The sequence below is a fragment of the Anomaloglossus baeobatrachus genome, chromosome 7, assembly GCF_048569485.1.
Source record: "Anomaloglossus baeobatrachus isolate aAnoBae1 chromosome 7, aAnoBae1.hap1, whole genome shotgun sequence".
Taxonomy (NCBI): Eukaryota; Metazoa; Chordata; class Amphibia; order Anura; family Aromobatidae; genus Anomaloglossus; species Anomaloglossus baeobatrachus.
In genome coordinates, this window is record NC_134359.1 from 43389043 (window position 1) to 43415404 (window position 26362).

The 26362-nt window shown below is 41.5% G+C and overlaps 1 protein-coding gene across 1 annotated transcript in view; it reads right to left on the reverse strand.

Moving 5' to 3' along the window:
* Positions 1–160: 160 nt before the first annotated feature.
* The window catches only part of ITGB6 (integrin subunit beta 6), a 76059-nt gene continuing 49857 nt past the window's right edge, over positions 161–26362 (reverse strand). Inside the window, exons 10-16 of the mRNA XM_075318827.1 lie at positions 25407–25541; positions 24698–25106; positions 22698–22920; positions 19095–19210; positions 13709–13828; positions 5153–5316; positions 161–1989 (exon numbers count right to left, since the gene is read on the reverse strand). Of these exons, the coding sequence (XP_075174942.1) occupies positions 1909–1989; positions 5153–5316; positions 13709–13828; positions 19095–19210; positions 22698–22920; positions 24698–25106; positions 25407–25541 (1248 nt within the window). The 3' untranslated portion in view covers positions 161–1908. The remainder of the gene's footprint in view (positions 1990–5152; positions 5317–13708; positions 13829–19094; positions 19211–22697; positions 22921–24697; positions 25107–25406; positions 25542–26362) is intronic.

A 26362-nucleotide genomic window follows, 5' to 3' on the forward strand; every position in this document is an offset into this window, starting at 1 on the left:
AGCATGACAATGAAGTCGGGTTAAGTTCACCCGAGTTCATTTTGATCGTGCGGCTCTGTCTGTGTCTGCTGTCATCTGCCGTTCAGCTCTGCTACATGGCTGTCTGTGTCTGCTGTCAGCGGCCATGTAGCAGCGCTGAATGGCAGATGACATAGTAAAAAATACGCATTACACACGCATTACACACGCATTACACACGCATTACACACGCTAGTAAAGTCATTAATTTATTCAGAAATAGCATCGCACTTGCGTTGCACTCGCACCTAACGTGAACTAAAATCAGCCGAGTTTTTTTCAGCCCAGTCGGACCGATTTTACTCGCATAGATGTGTTTCCACCCTAAGGCAGTGTATACCTACCAACCATTATAGAGATGAGGAATATAAATCTGCAGGACCCCGGTACAGTGGCCATACTGGTAGTCTGAAGACACTGGCGGACAGAGATGGTCCTGAGCAGGAGAAAGGGTTTTGAATCCTAAAATTAATGTCTCTTCCATCCAAATTTGTCTTGTTTCATGTAAACTGAAAATTGAGGAAATTTCACACGGTTTTGATTAAAAACATCCTACTATTGTGTCCTCAGCAATGCAGAGCTATGCATCTCCATGGTAACAGACTACGACCATTACCTGTAGTAGGGAGGGGAGTAACACGTGACTGCCGACTACACACAGGTTTTGTTTTCATTCAGTAACCATGGAGACACATAGGATCGTACACAAACTGGTAGGATATATATGTGCAGAGTTGCTTCATTTTATGTGCCTTTCAGAAAGATAAACATAACGGGCGCGATTCGTTCACTGCATTTTTATATAAGTCACTTTTGTTTTCTTTTGGTATACGTTGACCGTGATTTACGCCAAAGTCATCAAAATGTCGCATGCGGTTTGTGAATCTTGTGCAAAGTCAAACATTTTTTTTTCTGTCTTTATCCAATTTCGCAACATTTTTGGTCAAAAAGTCACATTTTGCAAAAAATTTTTTTTATAAAGGATTCAGTCTAAATAATTTGGAAACCTCGAAAACCCCGCATATAAAAAAGACTTAAAAAGAATAGAATCCTCAACATTAAGTGCTAAATCTGTACCTCAATGTCGACCATTAGGTTATTAAAAGGGGATGTGTGAGATTAAAAAAAAATAAAAAAAAATACTGTAATCCTCCAGAAGCAGCGCCACCTTTGTCAATAGGTCATGTCTGGTATTGCAGGTCATGTGAGCAAGACAAGATTGGGGTTGCTTTTTTTGGAAGAAAACAGTTTTTTTTGTCATTTTAGTCCATCATTTTCAATGATGCAGATTATTATTATATTAAATACCCAGACTGTAGACCACAATGGTCAAGAAGTCAGGAGTAGAGCAGGTCAATATGACCGGTAATGTAGTATAATGCTATAAAGCACCCTTTACTCTTATGGCAGTCCATTAATGTACCGTCATGGTGTCCATGATCATATTTGGTTCAGGACAGTACCATTCTTCAAACCTGGCAGAACTACTAACGGAGGCACCAAACCAACAAAAACCATTAGGATCAGCCTGTGAAAAGTCTAGAGTTTAAAAAAAAAAAGAAAAAAGGACAATACCTGTAGAGGGCGCCACATATTTGAGACTTATGCTCTAGTTTCTAACCAGTGGTTGCAGCACTACAACTCCCAGCATATCCTGACAAGCTGCTTTGGCATCTTCTATACACAGAGACAACAGTGTTTCCTGCGCTCCTGTCTCCATGTAGCACAAGTTCAGCAGCGACAGGAGCTGAAATCTGCAGGTAGCTGCTATAACCTAAGCTTTGAGATGTCTGGAATGCCAGTGTAACACTATGGTTATCAGTAGTCCTTCTAGCATAAAAATAGTCTTAAGCTTTGAAGTGCACGGAGAGGACCGGGGCGTGTTTGCTGTCACTGTATCCCATTTGTTGGTTTGTAGGTGACATTTTTAAAGGTCGTAGTGGAGCCTTTGTATAATGGGTTCATTCCCTCCTGAAAAAAAAAAACAACCACTGTCGTAACATTGATCAGCACATATAATTTAGAGACAGAGAGATCAGTCATTATCCTTATAATACACAGCGGGACACCTCCCTATACAATTACCTAATCCAATAAAGAACGAGGTCTTATACAGCCCAATATTATTACCACCCACCTTCAGTACGAAATTCTCACCAATGACCACAGGGTGGTGCTAAAACAGCACACGAGTCAAGAAACACCGTCAGCTAAGTATAAAAGTGCATAAACTAATACAGGTGGCCACCAGGTAGTGCTAAAGTAGCATAGGGATCCAATGCCACCATGTAACACAACCTACGGCTCAGGGACAATCATAACAATTATCGACAAAGCTGACAGCCAGAGATCAAAATGATCTGGACTCACCCATAAAGTGCGTATGTGCCTGGATGTGCTGCGTAGCCCCGACGCACGTTTCGCCTCCCTAATTTAGCACCACCCTGTGGTTATTGGTGTGAATACAGGCTTTCCAATTTTTGGAGCATTCTTTGACCTAAGTGCAAATATATACAGGATTTTTTTTAACCCTTGACCTTTTTTTTTTTTTTTTTACTCATACTGGTTGTGTTGCTCTTCAGGGTAACTTTCTTTTTCTTTTTCCTCATAATTTTCTTGTTTTGGTCTTAGTTTTGATGTTCTATGATTTTATCATATTCTGAACCTCCACATGTACTCACATGCTTTTTGTAGTCCTGCTTGTGTATTTTCAAATAAAATTTAATTGCATTTATAAAACACGACTTTTACATAATTTCGTACGGATGGTGGGTGGTAATACTACTGGGCAGTATAAGACCCCGTTCTTTTTTTGGATTAGATAACTGTCATAACATTGTAAAGATTTTTCATTAAAAGATCATATTGTCACTAAGATAAGGAGAATCATCCGCAAGCACAAGGACAGAAGTTTTTATCTTAAATGTTCCATAAGCTATTGCATAGATGCCAATGTTTCTGGTGCCTTTTAAGCTCTTCCCCTAACTTTACTTTGCCCTCATGGGAACGACCTATCTCTCCCATTAATGAACCTAAATGTCCACTTTTTGGCTGGATTTACGTAAACCCCAGACGTCCTGACACAGTTGACAACTATGCTATTGAATAATCCAACTAATATTAGGTCCTCGTCCACCTCTGATCCCGGCTCCCCCTCTGCAGGTGCAGGATGTTATGTGGACAGGCGCCAAATCGGCAGAAAGGTGCACGAAAGTAGAATGGGAGTAATTAAAAAGGTCTGAATTATGTGGAGTGGTCTTCGATCAGATTCATATGGTCTTTGGAAAATTTGGGTCTGAGTTATTGTCTATTAGGTTGTGTTGTCCTATCTGGGCTCTGTATTATGGAGTTTGGTCAGGGGTCTGAAAAAAATGGGGTTTCGCCCAAGGTCTTGATTTTGGGCTTTGTCTGGGGGGTCTACATTTTGGCATCAGGAATAATTCTGGATCTGGACTGGAGAAACTATGCAGGCCATAAAAAATAGCTTTAATGGGAATGGACACCTTTAGGGGCATTTTCCTTTCTTTTAAGGCAGTTGCCTTGTTTATTCATTATACCCACAAAGGTGGTTCAAAGATTTATATGGTCTTATTGGGGTGGGGGTGGGGGGGTTAAAAAATTTGGGTCTGAGTTATTGTCTGAATATTAGGCTTTATTGTTTGATCCAGACTTGGTATTAAGGGGTTTGGTCAGGGGTCTGAAAAATTGGGTTTCGTCCAAGGTCTTGATTCTAGGCTTTGTCTGGGAATCTAAATTTTGGTGTCAAGGATTATTCTAGATCTAGATTAGAGAAACTATGTAGGTTATAAAAAACTACCTTTAATGAAATTGGACACCTTTAGGGGCATTTTCCTTTTAGTTAAGGGAGTTGCCCTGTTTATTCATTTTACCCACAAAGGTGTTTCATAGATTTATATGGTCTTTTTGGAGGGTTGGAAATTGTGGGTCTGCGTTATTGTCTGAATATTAGGCTGTGTTGTCCAATCTGGGCTCTGTGATATGGGGTTTGGTATGGGGTCTGAAAAATGGGGTTTCGCCCAAGGTTTTGATTCTGGGCTTTGTCTGGGGGTCTACATGTTCTTGTCAGGAATAATTCTGGATCTTGATTAGAGAAACTATGTGGGCTATAAAAAAAAACTAGCGTTAATGGGAATGGACACCTAGGGTAATTTTTCTTTCAGTTAAGGGAGTTGCCCTATTATTCATTTTACTCACAAAGATGTTTCAAAGTGGCAGTCCACGAAAGTTGAAGTTGCTCTTTAGTAGCCCCGTTTTATGCTGGAAACAGCACTTCTCAGCCTAACACTTTGTAGCTCATCCCCCAAATCCTCCTCCAGAAAGGCCCACCAATCAAATAGAAGGGGGGAATGTCTGACCTGAAAGGGCAGGGCTTTAGATGCACTGTATCATGTAATTAACAGGAAGTTCTTGCCAAGTCACATGAACACCGGGCACAGCTTGGGCTCGGGAAGACAAAACTAATGAAATGCAATTACAAAGTTTACCAACCTGCCACTTGGGACATAATGTGAGGTAAAACACTGAAACACGACAACCCCTTTAAATGCAAGTATTTTGGGCTAAAAATGATTTTTGCAATTGGGATTCATTACCAATTTCACACTGTTACCATCCACAGACTGTGAGTTGTAATGTCTATTTCTGGATCCAGAATGAGTTATCTAAGAATCTGTCAGCGAGCTCCTTCTGAAACTGAGTTTGTAACTCTTATCTGTCATTTTCTTCTCTCCTTTGTGCTTATTTATGACCACAGACCACGTGAAAGTTTGCTCTAAACTTTGTTTTACAGATAAATGAGTTACAAACTGTCAGAAGTGGCTCATTAACAGATTCTCAGTTGACTTATTCAGCAGTCAATATGTAGCAAAAAAAAGCCTGTAATCGCAATTGCAAAAATGTTTCCTATCCCAAAAACCATACATTCTACTAGCGATGTGAGGATTAAAATGGAGAGACTTTGATTGTCAGTGTATATGGTGCCTGATTGTATATTAGTGGATTCTGGGCCCTATCATTTTATAGTGGTCCTATCTGTGACCCAATATATATGGGGACCCTGACATTGTAATTAGTGTTCGGCTATACTCCTGCCCTATACGTAATATATACATACCGGCCAACTGGCTTTCGCCCTTTCTGCTTCAAATTTAGCAACTTCTTTACGATCGTGATACGACACCAACAATTTCCATATACACAGCAAAACGATACCGATCAGTGCAATAGCGATTGAGACGCCCACGAGGATCATGAGGATGTTTGGTGGAGACGGACAATCTAAAAAGAAAGACATAAAATTAAAAGGATCAACATTTCCCATCACTATAAAACATACAATATATTATTTTCTGTCAATTGATATCACTATGAGGGTTGTCACCAAATTCTCTTTCAATTATAGGCAGTTTTGTCATCCTTGCTTCTTCTGACTTGTAACAATATGTTCATTATTTTATTTAAAGCATAATTGGCTTTTCAGAATGATTATTATTTATTATTTATTATTATAGCGCCATTAATTCCATGGTGCTTTACAAGTGAAAAAGGGTATACATAAAAATTAGTACAACAATCATTAACGGTACAAAACAGACTGGTATAGGAGAGAGGACCCTGCCTGCGAGGACTCACAGTCTACAAGGGATGGGTGGGGATACAGTATGTGAGGACCCTGCCCACGAGGGCTCACAGTCTACAGGGAATGGGTGATGATACAATAGGTGAGGACAGAGCTGGTTGCGCAGTGGTCTACTGGACTGAGGGTTATTGTAGGTTGTAGGCTTGTCGGAAGAGGAGAATCTTCTGGTTCCTTTTGAAGCTTTCCACGGTAGGAGAGAGTCTGATACGCTGGGGTAGAGCGTTCCAGAGTATGGGGGAGGCACGGGAGAAATCTTGTATGCGATTGTGGAAAGAGGAGATAAGAGAGGAGCAGAGGAGATCTTGTGAGGATCTGAGGTTGAGTGCAGAAAAGTACCGGGAGACTAGGTCACAGATGTAGGGAGGAGACAGGTTGTGGGTGTCTTTGTAAGTCATGGTTAATGTTTTGAACTGGAGTGTTTGGGCAATGGGAAGCCAGTGAAGGGATTGCGAGCGGGGTGAGGCTGGGGAATAGCGAGGGGAGAGGTGGATTAAGCAGGCTGCAGAGTTTAGGATAGATTGGAGGGGTGCAAGAGTGTTGGAAGGGAGGCCAGATAGCAGGAGGTTGTAGTAGTCTAGGCGGGAGATGATGAGGGCATGCACTAATGTTTTTCCTGATTCTTGGTTAAGGGAGGCACGGATCTGGGAGATATTTTCGAGTTGTAGTTGGCATGAGGTGAAGAGGGCTTGGATGTGTGGCTTGAAGGAGAGCAGAGTTGAGGGTTACTCCAAGGCAGCGAGCTTGTGAGACTGGGGAGAGTGAGCAGCCATCAACTTTGTTGGATATGGCAGGTGGAGGAGTTAAATGAGGAGGAGGAAAGACAATGAATTCAGTTTTGTCCATGTTAAGGTACCGTCACACTAAGCGACGCTCCAGCGATCCCACCAGCGATCTGACCTGGCAGGGATCGCTGTAGTGTCGCTACGTGGTCGCTGGTGAGCTGTCAAACAGGCAGATCTCCACAGCGATCAGAGATCAGCCACCAGCCACTAGCGACCCGTGTAACGACGCTGTGCTTCGTAACCATGGTAAACATTGGGTTACAAAACAAAGTGCTTTGCTTATAGTTACCCGATGTGTACCTTGGCTACGTGTGAAGGGAGCAGGGAGCCGGCTTCTAGAACCTGCGGACGCTGGTAACCAAGGTAAATATCGGGGAACCAAGCAAAGCGCTTTGCTTGGTTACCCGATGTGTACCTTGGTTACCAGCGTCCACAGAAACCGTCTCCCTGCTCCCTGCACATTCAGATCATTGCTCTCTCGCTGTCAAACACAGCGATGTGTGCTTCACAGCGGGAGAGCAACAACCAAAAAATGGTCTAGGACATTCAGCAACGACCGGCGACCTCACAGCAGGGGCCAGGTCGTTGCTGGATGTCACACACAGCAACATCGCTAGCAAGATCGCTGTTGCATCACAAAAAACGTGACTCAGCAGCGATGTCGCCAGCCATGTCGCTTAGTGAGACGTTGCCTTTAAGCTTTACGAATTGCGCAGAGAAGAAGGATAAAATAGCACAGAGATATTGTGGGATTTTGGTTAATAAGGAGGTCGAAGAATAAACTGTTGTGTGTATAGATGAGAAATTAAACTATTTCTGGTCTCTATATGATTTTGTATTCTGCAATTGTCATCAGTTTTCCCCTTTGCAGGCTCCATCTTTATTATTTCAGTTCACTCTGAGTTGGTGGGTGTAGTCGAGCTGCAAGGATGTCTCCCATACACAGCACACCAACATGAGGGATTCCTCTTATTTTTCCATGGCTTACATTTGAGTCAAGATTAAATAAATTGACTTATTTTAATATTGCTTGGATGACTTTTGTGCTTTGTCCTTTTCAACCATTTTTTCTATTTTACCTGGAGTCACTTGACCAAACACCACACAGGTGAGTTGACTATGTTTCTCATTTATCTTTATTATTTTAGTTGTCTCTGAGCTGGTGGGTGTAAAAGAGCTGCTAGGATGTGTCCCATACACAGCACACCAACATAAGGTATTCCTGTTCTCCTGTTTCCATGTAGCACATATTAAGAAGCAGTAGTATTGAGGACATTATAAAGCAGTACTGTCATGGCACGGATTAGGGATGGTCCGGCGTGAGCCAAAACACACAACAACAGGATTTTCACCACGACAAACAAGGGGTACACCTGAGACACTTTAACAACAGAGTGCACTAGAACTAATGAGAGGGAAGATGAACACCTCATCCACTTACCTGCCACTGTACCCTGCACGCCTAGCCAGTTCCTATACAGGTTCCTCACCTGTCACCGAGCAGGAACCTGAAGTCCTGAACAGACCCTACAATTGTCCCTGGCTAGGGAGTGGGCAGGTAAGGGACGCTAACCCCACTGCTGCACTAAAACAACACACCTGGGAAGGAAGACAGACAGGGAGGTAACAACAACAGACTTCTGCAGTCAGCATCAAGACTGCAGCCACCTCAACAACTTCAACAGAGGGTTTCAACAGCTCCTTCCACCTCCAGGCCCAGCATTCAAATGGCAAAGAGTATAACCGGCACCCTCTGCTGGTAGCAGAGGGTATATAAAGGGACTGAGAGTGGTTCCAAACTGGAAACACCTGAGCTGGTAATTAACCTGCTTGCTGAAAAGGAATACTGACATTTAGGCTGGAGTCACACTTGCGTGTGACTCGTGTGAGTATCGGATCGTACTGCCCGGACTAGCTGGCTTCTCGTCTGCCAGGAGAGGCTCCGCAGTATGCACTTCTATGATGCTCTATCGCTCTTGTCAAGTGTGACTACAGCCTAACCCTACGACTGGGAAAGGAAACACATTTAATATTGAGAGTCAAGAATGGAAATGACCCTCAAGTCCTGAATCTCTCAGTAGTCTCATAATACAGTGAGACAGACGCGACAAGTACTGAGTAGTGTAGCTGTGAATCCAACACTGGGGTGAGATAAAAACTTACTAGAAAACAGAACAACAGTTTGTTTGTGTTTGTCACGATTCCTATTTGCAGAACATTCTGAATTGTTCTGCTTTTCTCTCCTGCAGAGCCGGTATATGTTGCTTATGGCGAAGAGCGTTTTGCAGGCTAAATGCTCTGCTATTTGTGTCACAGCACTGGGTTCCATGCTGATCCTGGGAAGTGCTCACGCAGATGCTTCTTGTTCCCAGTGATTACTTTGCTTCATTAGGGAGCGTGTTACCTCAGGACGCTGCCAGTCGTACTTCCTGGTTTCAGTTGTGTTGTTGACTCACGTGATGCTCAGTGTTCAGAGCTTGGTCTCTCAACTCCGGACTGTTGTTTACCCGTCTCTGCCCGTCCCACCCTGTTTCTGTGACTTTTCTGACCTCGGACTTCCTCCTGACCATGTCCCCGCCTGCTCCTTGTAGTTTGTATGTACTCTCCTGGAACCTTGACCTTCGGCTTGCATTTTGACCTCGTCTCTGTCTTCCCCACGTGTACTGTCATGACCTCCTAGTTTATGACCTCAGCCTGTCTGACTACCTCTCCCTTTACCGCATGCAAATAGTGTCTAGCGCCACCTAGTGACAGTCAAAAACCTTTTCCTCTTTCTTTCTCTTGCTGATTCTTCCTCATCCTGAGGGGTTGTATCAGTTTGCATTATAATATTCCCAACTATGACATCTGTATGTTAAAATGGGACTGTTCTAATAGCGGACACAGACAGAAGAGGGCCACTGTGCAAGAACAATATATGGGGCCTTTACAGTCCAATAGTTCATCATATTGCACACCTGCTTAGGAGGTAGAAGTGGGCCCCTTATCTTCTGGGATCCTGTGTGGCAGCACAGGTTGCATCAATGGTATGTCCATCCCTGGACTAATCTGAACTGATTGTCTTATGGTTATTCCTAAAATGACCACTAGATGTCACTAGTCACTTGCATCAATAGAGAAATGATTATTTAGTAACGACTTCCTTTTGTGCATCCAGCACAGGACACAATTCACAAGCTAATCTCTTAAATGTATATGTTTTACATAAAAGGGTCAAACAAAAAAAAGTCTAAAAAATATAAACACAATTACATAATAAAAAGAGACAAATATGATACTGGATGCATAGTTGGACCGAAAATTCATATAATTACCAGGTAAAATAGTGATATAATATGTGTAGTATGTGTGTGTGTGTATATATATATATATATATATATATATATATTTATATATATATTTATATATATATATATTTGTATATTTTGGCCAATAGATATAAAATTGATGCATACAACCAGATATATTATATATATATATATATATATATATATATATATATCTTTTCAGTTAGCCATAACTTGCATCAACCATTGAGGATTCTGATTATTTTTTATTCTTTTCTTAAATAGTTCCACAATTAAACGAGGCACTGATTATTACCCCAATGCCAGGTCAAGAAATGTACTTCAAATGGAACTTATCAGGAAGTTTTTACATAAGGAAGTAGAGGTGTGACTTATTGAATAGCCGCATGTTCCCCAATAAAAATGATACCTTGTTTGTGGAGATCCGATGTACCAGTCATGAGAAATCTAGTGTTGGAGCCATATGCTAATTAGGCAGGAAGTGCACTGGGGCGTGTCAGTGCACTTGGATGAAGCAGTCCTTATATGGCACTGATACACCCAGCCTAATTTGCATATGACTTCTACCCTAGATTTCTCATGACTGGCACATTGGATCTCTACAAACAAGGTATAATTTATATTGGGGAACATGCGGCTATTCAGTCACACCACTACCTCTGTATGTAAAATCCTGCTGACAGGTTCCCTTTAAGCATAAGACATGTTGATGCAGCTCGGATCCAACTTGCTTTTCAACAGCAATTCAGATAAAACACATCACAGGGCTCCAATAAAAGTGGAAGGTGAACATAAAAAGCGAATCTTAAATGCAGTGTTGAGAAAAAGATGTATTTGATGGCTGGCGTCATTCTGCCGGGATATAGAAATGGTTGCGCAACGTTCCCTAAGCTCACAGGGTCTCATTTTGGAGCTGTAGGAATTGATCAATGCGCCATATGACACCTTTGCTTTAAAAGACAGCTGGGGAATGCTGACAAACGAACAGACTGATGATTTCTCTTGGGTTTCGGTGTCAAATAATACCAGGGAAGGACTGAGATTTACAGAAAAGCGTTTCAAAGCGCTTCCTGAGACAAATGCTGCTACAGCGAGGTGCTGGATTAACATCCATTGTAATAATAGATGGAGTAAGCGGCAACAGTGGGAATCATGGCATGATATGATCATATGAATGGGAGTGCCGCCCTGTGGGTGTATGATATGGAGATGTGCAGAGGCGGGCTGATATGTGATATAGCCTACTAACATGATGGGTGGATACATTATCATATGTCTAAAATAGATTTAAAGGACATTTCTGGAAAATCCAGATGCCTCTTATATAGATAATGGTTAATGTAAAAGTGACAAAGGACAAGGTATTATAATGAGCATGATTGCTACTTTGTAGACTGATACATTACAGTAAATTAGTGGACAGGGGTTTAACAAGTTACCATAGCACCAAATACCAAAACCTGGAATGGGGTATCACTGTACCACAAGCACCTAGAGTTGGAGTTCACAAAGTTAAAAGCTTATGATTACTTTTGATCTCCTTAATGTACACTGTAAAGTCACGGCACAGGGTAATGCACACATTGATGTCACCATACAGAAATAATGCACACAGTAATGCCATAGTTCAGAAATAATGCACAAAGTGATATCATAGTTCAGAAATAATGTGATGTTACAGTAAAGAAAAAATGCGCAAAGTGGTGTCACATTCACAATACAAGAATAATGCACACTGTGATGTGACAGTACAGGAAAAATGCATATAGTGATGTCATAGTACACAAGTAATGCACATTATGATGTCACAATATAGGAATAATGTTGCAGCGATGTCATAGTACAGAAATAATGCACATTGTAATGTCACAATATGAATATTGTGTGCAGTGATGTCATAGTACAGTAATAATGCACATTGTGATGTCACAATATAGGAATAATGTGTACAGTGATGTCATAGTACAATAATAATGCACATTGTAATGTCACAATATAGAAATAATGTGTGCAGTGATGTCATAGTACAATAATAATGCACATTGTAATGTCACAATATATAGGAATAATGTGTGCAGTGATGTCATAGTACAATAATAATGCACATTGTAATGTCACAATATATAGGAATAATGTGTACAGTGATGTCATAGTACAATAATAATGCACATTGTAATGTCACAATATATAGGAATAATGTGTGCAGTGATGTCATAGTACAATAATAATGCACATTGTAATGTCACAATATATAGGAATAATGTGTGCAGTGATGTCATAGTACAATAATAATGCACATTGTAATGTCACAATATGTAGGAATAATGCTGCAGTAATGTCATAGTACAATAATATTGCACATTGTAATGTCACAATATAGGAATAATGTGTGCAGTGATGTCATAGTACAGTAATAATGCACATTGTGATGTCACAATATAGGAATAATGTGTACAGTGATGTCATAGTACAATAATAATGCACATTGTAATGTCACAATATATAGGAATAATGTGTACAGTGATGTCATAGTACAATAATAATGCACATTGTAATGTCACAATATGTAGGAATAATGCTGCAGTAATGTCATAGTACAATAATATTGCACATTGTAATGTCACAATATAGGAATAATGTGTGCAGTGATGTCATAGTACAATAATAATGCACATTGTAATGTCACAATATAGGAATAATGTGTGCAGTGATGTCATAGTACAATAATATTGCACATTGTGATGTCACAATATAGGAATAATGTGTGCAGTGATGTCATAGTACAATAATAATGCACATTGTGATGTCACAATATAGGAATAATGTGTGCAGTGATGTCATAGTACAGTAATAATGCACATTGTAATGTCACAATATAGAAATAATGTGTCAGTGATGTCATAGTACAGTAATAATGCACATTGTAATGTCACAATATAGGAATAATGTGTGCAGTGATGTCATAGAACAATAATATTGCACATTGTGATGTCACAATATAGGAATAATGTGTCAGTGATGTCATAGTACAGTAATAATGCACATTGTAATGTCACAATATAGGAATAATGTGTGCAGTGATGTCATAGTACAGTAATAATGCACATTGTAATGTCACAATATAGGAATAATGTGTGCAGTGATGTCATAGTACAGTAATAATGCACATTGTAATGTCACAATATAGGAATAATGTGTGCAGTGATGTCATAGTACAATAATAATGCACATTGTAATGTCACAATATAGGAATAATGTGTCAGTGATGTCATAGTACAGTAATAATGCACATTGTAATGTCACAATATAGGAATAATGTGTGCAGTGATGTCATAGTACAATAATAATGCACATTGTGATGTCACAATATAGGAATAATGTGTGCAGTGATGTCATAGAACAATAATATTGCACATTGTAATGTCACAATATAGGAATAATGTGTGCAGTGATGTCGCTGTGTTATTGTTGTTTTTTTTTACAACTTTCTCATTTCCATAGCATTTGTTATAGGGGATTCTACAAATCTGACGCTGCATGGCACAATATTATTTCATACAGTGGCACATAGAGGGTGTGCAAACTCAATGTCATAAGCCCTCGTAGGTTCATAGGTTATCATTAAAGCCATATTACGGATCCAGAACCCCAGGATAAGGTTGTGTTTACGAGGCTCTAAGTGTATGGAGCGGAGTGACCCGTGCACAGATGTTTTTTGTGATATTATTGGACCTTTCTCCTATAATGCATATATCCATATACTACATAATGAATAAACCCGCTAAATCCCATTCCCGTTCCTGTTGTCAGGCGCAAATGAGACAAGATCTATGCTTTAAATGCTCGCATTGTGTTTGCCAACCATTTTGTTAGGCAGAAATCATTTGTCACATTTTCCCTCCTTACATTAGAATCCCTGACAGACAATATTAAATGCCTACCATTTTGGCGTATGTTATAAATGACTTTCTTTCCTTCCTCATCCGTCGCCATCCTAAATGTAATAGTACATTCATTTTCACCTTGCATGGTGCAGAAAATAGATTTATCCTCTGAGAAATCTGAAGGGAAGAGAAGAGAAAGAGACAGGACAAATAAAATGCATGACATCGACACAACAGCCTTGATGGATTGTCATGTCACGGCCGGCTCGCCAATGCTTGAGACAAAAGTCCATAGACGAAATTGCTACAGAACGCTCAATATTTCCATGTCTCTTCCTTGGCTTGGAGGGATAAAATCTCAGCCAGGCTTAGATTATTCTTGTCTAAGTACATCCAGCATATGTCAGTCACCATCGACCATGTAATGTACTCAACGGTGCGAAAATATCTCCACCATACAAAGAACCTCGACTATGGGCCTCGGAAAGGGCTGGGGGCACAATAATGGCCTCATTTTTCGTGTGTTCTCCATTACTCTCCAGTTACCTGACGACACTGGAGCACAGATAGAAATTCTCCTATGGAAGCAGTGAGACACCCCGGGGCGGTCTCTTACTATGCACGGTTTGGGAAACATTGTCACAACAGTTGGAATCAGTTATGTTGAGAAAACAAGGAATGTCGGCTCGGTGTAATGCGAGCCGCTAGGAGAAAACCTTATTTATGGGTAGGATCTTTCCATGCTTGGTGGCAGCTGGACGTTGATGGACAAAAAAATTACTAGTATTATCACCTCTGTCTATATACTACCATTTGCAAATATACCAGGGTACATAGATCGCAGATACATAATAAGTGTATGTGCACACGCTGAGTTTTTGGTGCAGAAATTTTCAGCACTAAAAAAAATTGTGACAGAAAAACGCATCAAAAACACGTGGTTTCTGGGGTGTTTTTGGTGCGTTTATTGTGAAATCAATGGCTGGAAGGGCTAAAAAAAAATGCAGGTGTCACGATTCCTCTGTGCAGAGCATCTTGCAGACCAGAAGATGCTCTGCTGCATTTTCCTGAATTACTGTATTTTTCATTTTATGAGACGCACGTGCACATCCGTGCACAGACAGCCGGCCTCACAGAGAGCCGCTAGCACAGAGAGGCAGACAGATAGCCCCCATCGACAGTCTACACCTCCCGGTAAGCAATATTTGGATTTTAAGATGCACCCCTCCTTTTTCCTCCCAAATTTTTAAGACAGTGCTGCAGCTCAAATCTGCAAGTTTTCCCTTAACCCCTATTCGGACTGAGGAAAAAAATTGCAGCATGATGTGATTGTCTGCGATTCTCATCACTCACACCCATACAGGTTTATGGGTTCAAGAAAAACATTAGACTGCACTCAGATGACATCCAAGTGCAGTGCGATATACGCACAGGCTGACAATGGAGGAGATGGGAGGATTAGTCCCTCCTGCTTCTCCACCGCTGTGATCTGATCTCTGGATCAGATCACAGTTGCATGACACTCGTCTGACAGTTGCAGTAGCGCAGGAGCCGAGGGTCATTAGCATATTTCATCTGATACTCTCGCATCACAGTCACTAGTGTGACTCTGCCCTTATGTGCATTTTTCCATTGTTTGATTCTAAACTGTTACCAGAGAACCTGTTGGTCTCCAGTTATGTCTGGTTTAGTAAATGCATATTTCATAAATTAAAAACTTCTGAAACATATTTTCTTACGGGCACTTTGCACACTACAGCATCGCAGCTGCGATGTCGGTGGGGTCAAATCGAAAGTGACGCACATCCGGTGTCGCCGTCGATATCGTAGTGTGTAAATCCTTTTTGATACGATTAAGGAGCGCAAAAACGTCCAAATCGTATCATCGGTGTAGCATCGGTCATTTCCATACTTTTGGAAGGACCGATGTTACGATGTTGTTTCTCATTCCTGCGGCAGCACACATCGCTGTGTGTGAAGCCGCAGGAGCGAGGAACATCTCCTACCTGCGTCACCGCGGCTCACGCCAGCTATGCGGAAGGAAGGAAGTGGGCGGGATGTTTATGTCCCGCTCAGCTCCGCCCCTCTGCTTCTATTGGCCGCCTGCCGTGTGACGTCGCTATGACGCCACACGACCCGCCCCCTTAATAAGGAGACGGTTCGCCGGCCAGAGCGACGTCGCAGGGCAGGTGAGTGCATGTGAAGCTGCCGTAGCGATAATGTTCGCTACGGCAGCTATCACCATGATATCGCAGCTGCGACAGGGCGGGGACTATCGCGCTCGGCATCGCAAGCATCGGCTTGCGATGTTGTAGTGTGCAAAGTGCCCCTTAGAACTCTGGTTGTGCCGTTCCTCTGTTATTCCTCTTGGAAAATACAAAAGGTGTTAAACATTCCGCTTGTCAAGGAAAGAATCCATTTAGTGCTGACCGTGTCAGTGGTGTTGGTTCCTCCAGCCAGAGTCTCACTTGCAAGTTACTCGTGTGAGTCTCACTTCGCATCATCCGGCACGGCCAGCCGCTCTCCGGAGAAGAGCATCCCAGCTCCATAGAGCTCTGAGGAAGCCATGTATTTGGTTATTTTTAAGAAGCGAAACGTACGTTAGGTCTCCTGTCTTCTTTTGCGCTGGATAACCTTTGTCCTCTGACTACCCAACACTGTGAGTATATGGATGATGTACTGTATATCTGATCATGGTCAGCTATTTTTTGTACACCGCGACATATTTATATGTAATTAGTTAGCATGCACAGGGGTCTCTGCATTTACTTGGTCATATTTGATTAATCACAGATAGTTATTTGGACATATTGTCCGTTTGCTTGAACCTCTGTGATGCTAATTATGGTTCGCTGCTGTAATGTTTCGGTGTACCTATAATAATTTTTCTGACCTTTGATCAGATTGTCCCCCTTTTACTCTCTACGTGGGGTATTACGTCATTACCATCTGACTGTATTTCTGGTCTGTTTATTTTATTGGCGTCCTTTGCCTTATCTATGTATTGCTATATACGGATCACTTACTGTTAAATATGGACATTGGTTGTTCTATGGTTGTGGATTCTCATTTTAATATTGTTATTAATAAAAATGTGTAATTTTCCATTGAACATTGTTTACTGATGTTCACTTTTTACTCCATTTTCTCCTGCATTTCATCAATTGTTCTGGAGTTATGCTTTGTATATATCATCTTAATTATTTTGCATGGCATTTACTATAGCCATGCTTGTTTAGCTTGAAATACATGCAGCCGACCCTCTCCTGTCCGGGGAGAGAGCCAGGCCGTACCTGGTGATTCAATGCGAGTCATTCACGAGACACTTGCAAGTGTGACTCCGGCCTAAAACTATACAAATTACCACCGACATTTCGCTTATTAAGGTGTCTCTCTGCACATTTTTAAACCATCCTATATGTACTGACACTGTCAGATTGTGGAGGGCCACAACCTATTCACAAAAAAATGGTAACATCCATTTCCAAGAAGAATAACAGAGGAATGTCACAACACAGAGCTCTACAAAAAGATGCTCTAGAGGTGTTGTTTATTGATGGTTCCGAGAATAATACATACAGTCATATGAAAAAGTTTGGGCACCGCTATTAATGTTAACCTTTTTTCTTTATAACAATTTGGGTTTTTGCTATTTCTGTTTCATATATCTAATAACTGATGGACTGAGTAATATTTCTGAATTGAAAGGTTTATTGTACTAACAGAAAATGTGCAATCTGCATTTAAACAAAATTTGAACGGTGCAAAAGTATGGGCACCCTTATCAATTTCTTGTTTTGAACACTCCTAACTACTTTTTACTGACTTACTGAAGTACTAAATTGGTTTTGTAACCTCATTGAGCTTTGAACTTCATAGGCAGGTGTATCCAATCATGAGAAAAGGTATTTAAGGTGGCCACTTGCAAGTAGTTCTCCTATTTGAATCTCCTATGAAGAGTGGCATCATGGGCTCCTCAAAACAACTCTCAAATGATCTGAAAACAAAGATTATTCAACATAGTTGTTCAGGGGAAGGATACAAAAAAGTTGTCTCAGAGATTTAAACTGTCAGTTTCCACTGTGAGGAACATAGTAAGGAAATGGAAGAACACAGGTATAGTTCTTGTTAAGCCCAGAAGTGGCAGGTCAAGAAAAATATCAGAAAGGCAGAGAAGAAGAATGGTGAGAACAGTCAAGGACAATCCACAGACCACCTCCAAAGACCTGCAGCTTCATCTTGCTGCAGATGGTGTCAATGTGCATCGGTCAACAATACAGCGCTCGTAGCACAAGGAGAAGCTGTATGGGAGAGTGATGCGAAAGAAGCCGTTTCTGCAAGCACGCCACAAACAGAGTCGCCTGAGGTATGCAAAAGCACATTTGGACAAGCCAGTTACATTTTGGAAGAAGGTCCTGTGGACTGATGAAACAAAGATTGAGTTGTTTGGTCATACAAAAAGGCGTTATGCATGGAGGCAAAAAAACACGGCATTCCAAGAAAAGCACTTGCTACCCACAGTAAAATTTGGTGGAGGTTCCATCATGCTTTGGGGCTGTGTGGCCAATGCCAGCACCGGGAATCTTGTTAAAGTTGAGGGTCGCATGGATTCAACTCAGTATCAGCAGATTCTTGACAATAATGTGCAAGAATCAGTGACGAAGTTGAAGTTACGCAGGGGATGGATAGTTCAGCAAGACAATGATCCAAAACACAGCTCCAAATCCACTCAGGCATTCATGCAGAGGAACAATTACAATGTTCTGGAATGGCCATCCCAGTCCCCAGACCTGAATATCATTGAAAATCTGTGGGATGATTTGAAGCGGCTGTCCATACTCGGCGACCATCAAACTTACCTGAACTGGAATTGTTTTGTAAACAGGAATGGTCAAATCTACCTTCATCAAGGATCCAGGAACTCATTAAAAGCTACAGGAAGCAACTAGAAGCTGTGATTTTTGCAAAAGGAGGATCTACAAAATATTAATGTCACTTTTATGTTGAGGTGCCCATACTTATGCACCTGTCAAATTTAGTTTAAATGCAGATTGCACATTTTCTGTTAGTACAATAAACCTCATTTTAATCCAGAAATATTACTGAGTCCATCAGTTATTAAATATATGAAACTGAAATAGCTGTTGCAAAAACCCAAAGTGTTATAAAGCAAAAAGGTTAACATTAATAGGGGTGCCCAAACTTTTTCATATGACTGTATAGAGCTGATAGTCCTCTTTATCCATCAACAGCATTTTTTTGGCCATTTTCAGGTGGATGTATTTGATTTATGTTCTTTCTATGATGTTTTTCATGTTACATTCGAGTCACATAACTTAATTATAAAACATAATATATGTTTTCATCCAACTGGGATGCTTTCCAGTTAAAATATTTCAGGGAACTGTTCTCACGTGCCCATCATCAGCAATTATAGGCTTACATTCTGGATTCCTGGATGCGTCGTTTCTGCTGACGGTGGCATCCATCAGGTTACATGTCTCTGCACATATCCCAGGTTCCTGCTCCTCTGAAAGCAGATGGCATTCAATGCAGGGTCTGCATAAAGGAACAAACAGGTCATTTATCTCCGCCTGTCACCGAGCACAATGAAAAAGTGAACATACAAAAGTCATAAGTTCTCGCTGAGGACATTCCACCGATGTATAATATTCATTGTCCTGAAAAATATCCCGATAAACCCCCTCTGGTCTCACATTTCTTCTCCGTCCTTCCATATGTTTCTGAGACAGTCCTGCGGGCTACACAAGTCAGACAGTCCTGTATAATAAATTACGCTTTAGTCATCGTACCTGAAGCTCATGCATAGTCATTTTTTAGGACTCAGATGTCACGTCCTGACTTGTGACCTTGCCCTTGTCACTGCCTGGAGGCGCTAAATTCATCAAGGATGTATTCAACTCAACACGGTCATGGAAAGATCTTGTGCATTGGGATGTACTGGGAATACATGAGTGGTTATGCTGACAGGACTTGGCGTTAGGTTCTCGGAGAGGGGCAGTAACATAGCGGTGATGATATTTCTATGCTTTTCATCAACGTTCGCAATCTTTTTTCTACCATGCTCCATCGGCGGTGAGCAATTGGCTCTACGTACACCCTTAATAGTTGGAATCAAGTCTTAAAACTTAAAGGGCTATTCCCTACATTTTTCTGGATAGGTGGTGATAACTTGCTGAACAGTGGGATCCTCATCGATCCCTAGAATAGGGCTCTGAAATGCCACATTGGAATATACAGCTGTTAGGGGGGTCAGGGTTACTCCAACCCCTGCAGAAGGAGCCGACACACTCAGGGTACATATAATGTGATGTAATTAAATGTGTGGTGTACTCTCTATTTGCAAATGGCCACCAGGTGGCAATGTGGTTTAGGGACAGCAGTCCTGGCACCTGGGTAGGCAGTTTAGGGGTTAAGTGAGAGGAGCAGAATAGGGAATATATAAAGGAAAGTATGAAGGAGGAGAGATAGGAGAGTCTTAATTATCGATCCTAAGGGTCACCCTTTGATCACCGACACGCAGGGTCCTGCTCTGAAGAATACTATTGGAAATGCATCCCCTAAAGCGGCGTTTTGTCCGGTTGGTTGGGGAGGCATTTGTTTTCTCCTGGATAAAAACCCAAAGAAATCCCCTGCGAGACTGAAGGTCAGTTGCGCCCTCGGGAGTAAGGTAGGTCTTGGTCCTGGCCTAAAGCATGAACGGAGAAGTGCAGTCACACGTAGCCCTTCCAACGCGCAAAAAATCCCAGTGGGTGGGTCGGCTAGGCTTAAAAGATTATTTGATTCGGTTCATGCTAGCCGTGATGGGAGAATGAGGGCCATAGCAGTGTTTCATGGAGCCCAGGTGCCAGGAGAACAGTTGGCCGTTAAATGAAATGCTGAAGAGGAGTTTGGAGGGAACCAGAGACGGTGCCCGTGTGATGCGACTAGAAGGTGTACATGTGTTAAAGAACAGTAAAGCTCATTTGTTTGAAAGAAGAAAATATGTCTCTGATTTATTGTCTCTGATTAAAAATGGACGGTTTGGAAGTCATACTATTAGTGGATCGGCAACTGGGAGGCAAGGGATTACCGGACAGCTGTGCTGCGGCCCAGTATCCCCTGAACACACGGCTACCACTGTCTGCCCTGTACCCTCTCACACAGCCAATGCTCCAATCATTCCCTATAGAACTGTCGGAGGAGCGCAGCGCTGGAATATGCTCCATGAGTGGAGGAAAGGCGTGCACGTGTGGCCAGTGCCGATTTCAGATGAATCATTTCAAATCCCCACCGATTAAAAACATCTGTGGATAGGCAATAACTTTCAGTGTTGGGAATAACCCATTAAATGGGCTGTCCCCTAAACAAATTACCCTGACAAGCAAAAGGGTAACAATATTTTGATCTTATGCCTTACAGGCTCCATATCTCCCCATCCACTACAGCTTTGAGCCTGAGACGACCTTCATTTTATAGACATCATCTTGGCTATCTCATACATAAATGTGACTTGCAGCTATTTAGCATATGATTAATTATGCAGATTCTTGTCATGTCACTACATTGTTACTGTTTTGCTCCTAAAAAAAAAATCAATTTTTTTTTTATTAGTATTTTGTAAATCCACCTTTAGCTCTCGATCAGATTCAAGCATTCTTGCTCGAAATTTAATCCCAGGTCTCTTCTACACATTCCCAATGTTGGTGCATGATCAACTGATTAAAATTAACTTTGTTTGTGGGACAACCCTCTTTAAGTCTCTAGGATCGAGTGCCTGTGGTCCCCTACCAACATTCAGACATTTAGCACTGTATGCTTTACAGTGTTTTTTTTCTATGGACATCCACCATGAAGTGCATCACAGCCCCAATGTAGAGATCCAGATCACCATACAGCTTGGTGGCCCGGAGAGCCCCTGTACATGTAGTTGCAAAAGTGCAGATTTTGCTGGCATAACCACATGGCTGACACTCAGTTGTGGCAGGGCTTATAATAATCCTACCCTAAAGTGGACGTTTTGAGGTTGTTCCTTGGTGGTATGTGTGCAGTGAAAAATTAGAAGAGGAGCAGTGCCCCTTTCATTCTTATGACGTCACTGAAGTTGGACCTCCGATGACTGTAAAATGGAGGTAATCCCTAGAAGAAGGGAATACCCCATAAATTGCACTATCCCAGAACTAATGTTCTGCATCTTAATACATCTTTGTCTTAGGTACGTACATCCATGTGTTAGTTTAGATGAATTGCTGTTACACTCGTCTCCCTGCTGTTTTGAGACCTAGTTACAGCCTTAGCACTGGAGCCTCCCATCTCCATCTTGACTCCTCATTTAAACAAGGTTTCCTTTCCTTTGGCGTCTCATGAGTTAATTTCAGGTTTTGCTGCAGCAGCTCTGAACAGGGCAGTTCAGCTGTTGCTGCTTTTGGTCCACGTCCATTTAGGTTAAATACTGGATCTTTCCCAGCAGTCCTTGCTGCTGCTAGAATTTATTTCTACTTTGGTCAGCCTGGTGGAAGGAACTGCTGAGGTTTTCTCCTGTGCCAGTCCACCTGCTACTTTAGAGTCCGTCTTCTACGGTTTAGTTTGGTGTTTTATATCCTTCTGTTTATTCCCCCGTCTGTCTTTCCTTTCCCTCTGTGCTTATTAGTGTAGTGGCGAGTCTAGTGTACTCGTCGGCCTACTCACTAGACAGGGTGAGTTTAGCGCCAGCTGAGCAACCCAGGTATCTAGCTCGCTGACAGGTTGAAAGAACCTGTATAGGGACACTAGGGAGCTGAGGAGTCAGCTTGAGGTGAGTTCAGGAGGTGCCCCCTCACCCCTTTCCCTAGTGGCAGGGACCTCCATTGTATCGTGACCCCCGATGTGTCTCCCTTTTTTTGGAGTTTTTTGGTAGTGCGTCAGACGCCCGCTAGTCTGATCGCATATGCAACGCTTTATATATAGACTCCAACTCCGTGCTTAACAATTGCACATAATATCTATCTTTTAGGGTTGAACATATGAACAGTGCCCAGGAATGGAATTTACAGGATGGAGACTCTACCTTTGCGAGCTGCAGGGGTCCCCACAAGTCGGGCACTTTTCACAAGTATCTCCAGAAACGCCGGGGCTGTTACAGATACACCTGCCACATTCACATCTTCCTCTCCCGCTACACAGGGTTCCAGTTTCAGAGATGCAGGAATCGATACTTGACGTGCAGTTGCAGTACTGTCCGGTCCAGCCGCTCTGACAGACGCACTCTCCACAATCACAGACCCCGTGACCTATAGTTATGGCGATAACAAGACGTTATTACTGGTATGCTAACTGTGCACCTACAGCTGCTGAAAAACTGTAACTCCCAACGTTATAATTCACTTCCCTTGTGGGTCTCGATGGGATCTTTATTGGTTGTCACTTGCAGAATGTACAAAATATTGATGTCATGCTTTCAATCGTGGCGAGCATGTTCAGACCAAAAGTAGTCTGATGTACAATGAAAAAAAACACTAAAACAACTATGCAAACAAGGGGGGAACACCGGGGACACAATAACAACATTGGGCCTTGGCACTAGTGAGAGGGTAGATGAACACCTCCTATCCTCACCTTTAGCTTTCCCTACTCTCCTATCCAGTCCCTGTACAGTCTCTGCAAGTGTTGAAAAGCAACACCTTGGGTCCCTAAGAAACCCTATAGATGCCCTGGTTAGTGAGAGGCTGGTGAGGTACACTAGACCCACCACTACACTAATAAAACAAGAGGGCCGGGGAGACAAACAGGGGGAAAACTGCAACACAAAAGGATAAAGGTTGGCTTCTTGGAATGCTCCAACACAGCTGCTTCCACCAAGGGGGCCAGTATACAAATTAATTTCTATCTTCAGCAAGGATTGCTGAAAAACACCTCTATTTAAACCTGAAGGGCATGACTACAAAGTTACTACAACTGAATCAGTTAGCTAAGGACTGCAGAAAAAGCTGCCAGCAGCAAAACTGACATTTAACTGTTTGCAATCTGAAAGCTATCACTAGTCTCCAAAAACAGGGAGACGACCATGACAAATGAACAGCAGAATCAATAGGGCGCATGTTGGCTCAGTGGTTAGCGCTGAAAATAAGATCTACCCGAAAATAGGCTGGAATTTTCTCTCTTTTTGGATTATGCTTAAAATATAACCCTAATCCAAAAATAAGCCCTAGTTGTGGTTCAATAAGGAATTGTCCAAGCAACTAAAAAAGTTAAAGAACACAAAAGGACACTTCATTAAACAAAGCAAAACACCCTCAAAAGAGAGAAGACAGCCTCAAAAGAGAGAAGACGGCCTCAAAAGAGAGAAGACAGCCTCAAAAGAGAGAAGACAACCACCAGAAATCGCACTCACCAGACCCTAAACAATTACAGCTGGTAAGTGCCGATGGTAGATGGGCTCTCTCACGGAGATCTGTGTTGCTGTCAGGTCCTTCACCGTTCTGCTCTCACAGACACATTGGGTCGCAGTATCACTCCACTCTCACTAACTCTGCACGAGTGATCCTTCTTCCAGCCAGCAGGGGGAGCACACTTCTATGAAACACAGGGGAACCTGACAGCGACACAGATTTGTATGTGAGAGCCTATTTACTTGCCAAAACTAAATGTTTGGGATCTAGCAAGTGCGATTCTTTTGGAGGGAGTCTGTTTTCTTTTGGTGGTAAACTCCGTAGTATATAGTGAATAAAATATAAGCTGAGTTCCCCAAAAATAAGACCTATCCTGAAAATAAGCCCTGGTGTGTCTTTTGGAGTAAAAATTAATATAAGGTCCTGTCTTGTATTGGGGGAAACACGGTATAGAATTAGGATTGTTTGGAATTTAGATTGTGAGCCTAATTGGGTGGAAAGAAATTCTGTACAGTGCTGTAGAATATGTTAGGGCTATAGTAAGGACCTGTAACACATTAGTAAACCTCATCCCGTATGGATCTGAAGGAATCAGGGAACTGTGCGTTTGTCCAGTGGTTGCTCTCAGTTTTAATTTTTTTTCGGATTTTTATACTTTCTGCTAGTGTTTACTATTTACCTCCACAAAGCAGTCCTCCGTGCCTGACGCATGAAAAGTCATCGCACTCACAGCGAGGTCCATAAACCCGTCCATACACGGAGGGATTGCAAATACATTGTCCACAAAAGCAGTCCCCCCGCCCGGAGCACGTGTCCAGTTCTTTGCAGGCGCTGTTGTTCAGCGAGGCTTCATTGCATTCACATTGGGCTCCTAAAAATCCGGGTTTACAGACACAAATGCCGCATTGTAAAGAGCCGCTGCCCTGGCTGCACTCAGCGCTATCGTCTTCAGCCTCCACCTTACAGGAACACGAGCATTCAGGCTGAATCTCAATCTCCAGGCTGTCCTGAAGCCCCACAGGCTTTATTGTAACATGCTTGGTTTGTTTTTCACAGGCGGTTGAGCTCACGGTCACATTGAAGGAAACCTGAAAATATAGACAATGATATAATACAGGAACTTGTTTCCCTTCATTAATACACATTCTATATACTCTGCATATAGGTTTATATTGCCTAAACTGAACTCAATTGGAAGATTTATAAATCTGTATACAGTGAGCTCCCCCTAGTGGTGGAGGCAGGTAAAAAAAAAAAATATAATTTAATCTCTAAAAATGGTGGCAAAGGGATTGGATACAAATAACATTTATGAACAATCCCAGATGGTTACATATATAGATAAAATTATATATATTTGTGTGTTGTTAACTTGATGCTGTACGTACCCGATCTCCAACTTTGATTCTCTGGCACTTTTTACTATTTGGGATGACTGTTTCATTGTTACAGTTTGCAGTAAAGAAAAGGTTAAGTCCATCCGTGTCTCCTGACACCTCAAGCTCAATTTCCGACCTCAGTTCCTAGGCAAAGAGACGTGATTCAGCAATATTGCAGTGAAACATTAACATTTAGCTACTATCTGCCAAAAGGTCAGCAATTTCTGGCGGCCCCTTGTGAATGTGTATGTGAGTCACTGGAGCCTTAATCACTGCCAGGATGGTATTACTGGGAAAAAAAGACTAAGCACTTTCTACATTATTTGCACTGTGCTGTGTACACCGTGTAATTGAAGCCCCACAAAAAATAATGGGAATTAACCTACAGCAAAAGGTTCTCTGATGGGAACACAATATGCAAAAAAAGCAACATTTTATATTTTGAGACATAATGGCATTTTAAAAAAACATATTTACATTTTTTTTGCCCATAAAGATGAACATGTATATATGTGAAAATCTAACTATCTATCCCTCTATCTATCTATCTATCTATCTATCTATCTATCTATCTATCATGTATCTATCTATCTATCATTTATCTATCTATCTTTTATCTATCTCTTCTATGTTATCTATCTATCATTTATCTATCTTTTATCTATCTCTTCTATGTTATCTATCTATCTATCATTTATTTATCTATCTTTTATCTATCTATCTATCTATCTATCATTTATCTATCTATCTTTTATCTATCTATCTATCTATCTATCATTTATCTATCTATCTTTTATCTATCTCTTCTATCTATTTATCTATCTATCATTCATCTATCTATCTATCTATCATTTATATATCTATCTTTTATCTATCTCTTCTATCTATTTATCTATCTATCTATCATTCATCTATCTATCTATCTATCTATCTATCTATCATTTACCTATCTATCTATCCCTTTA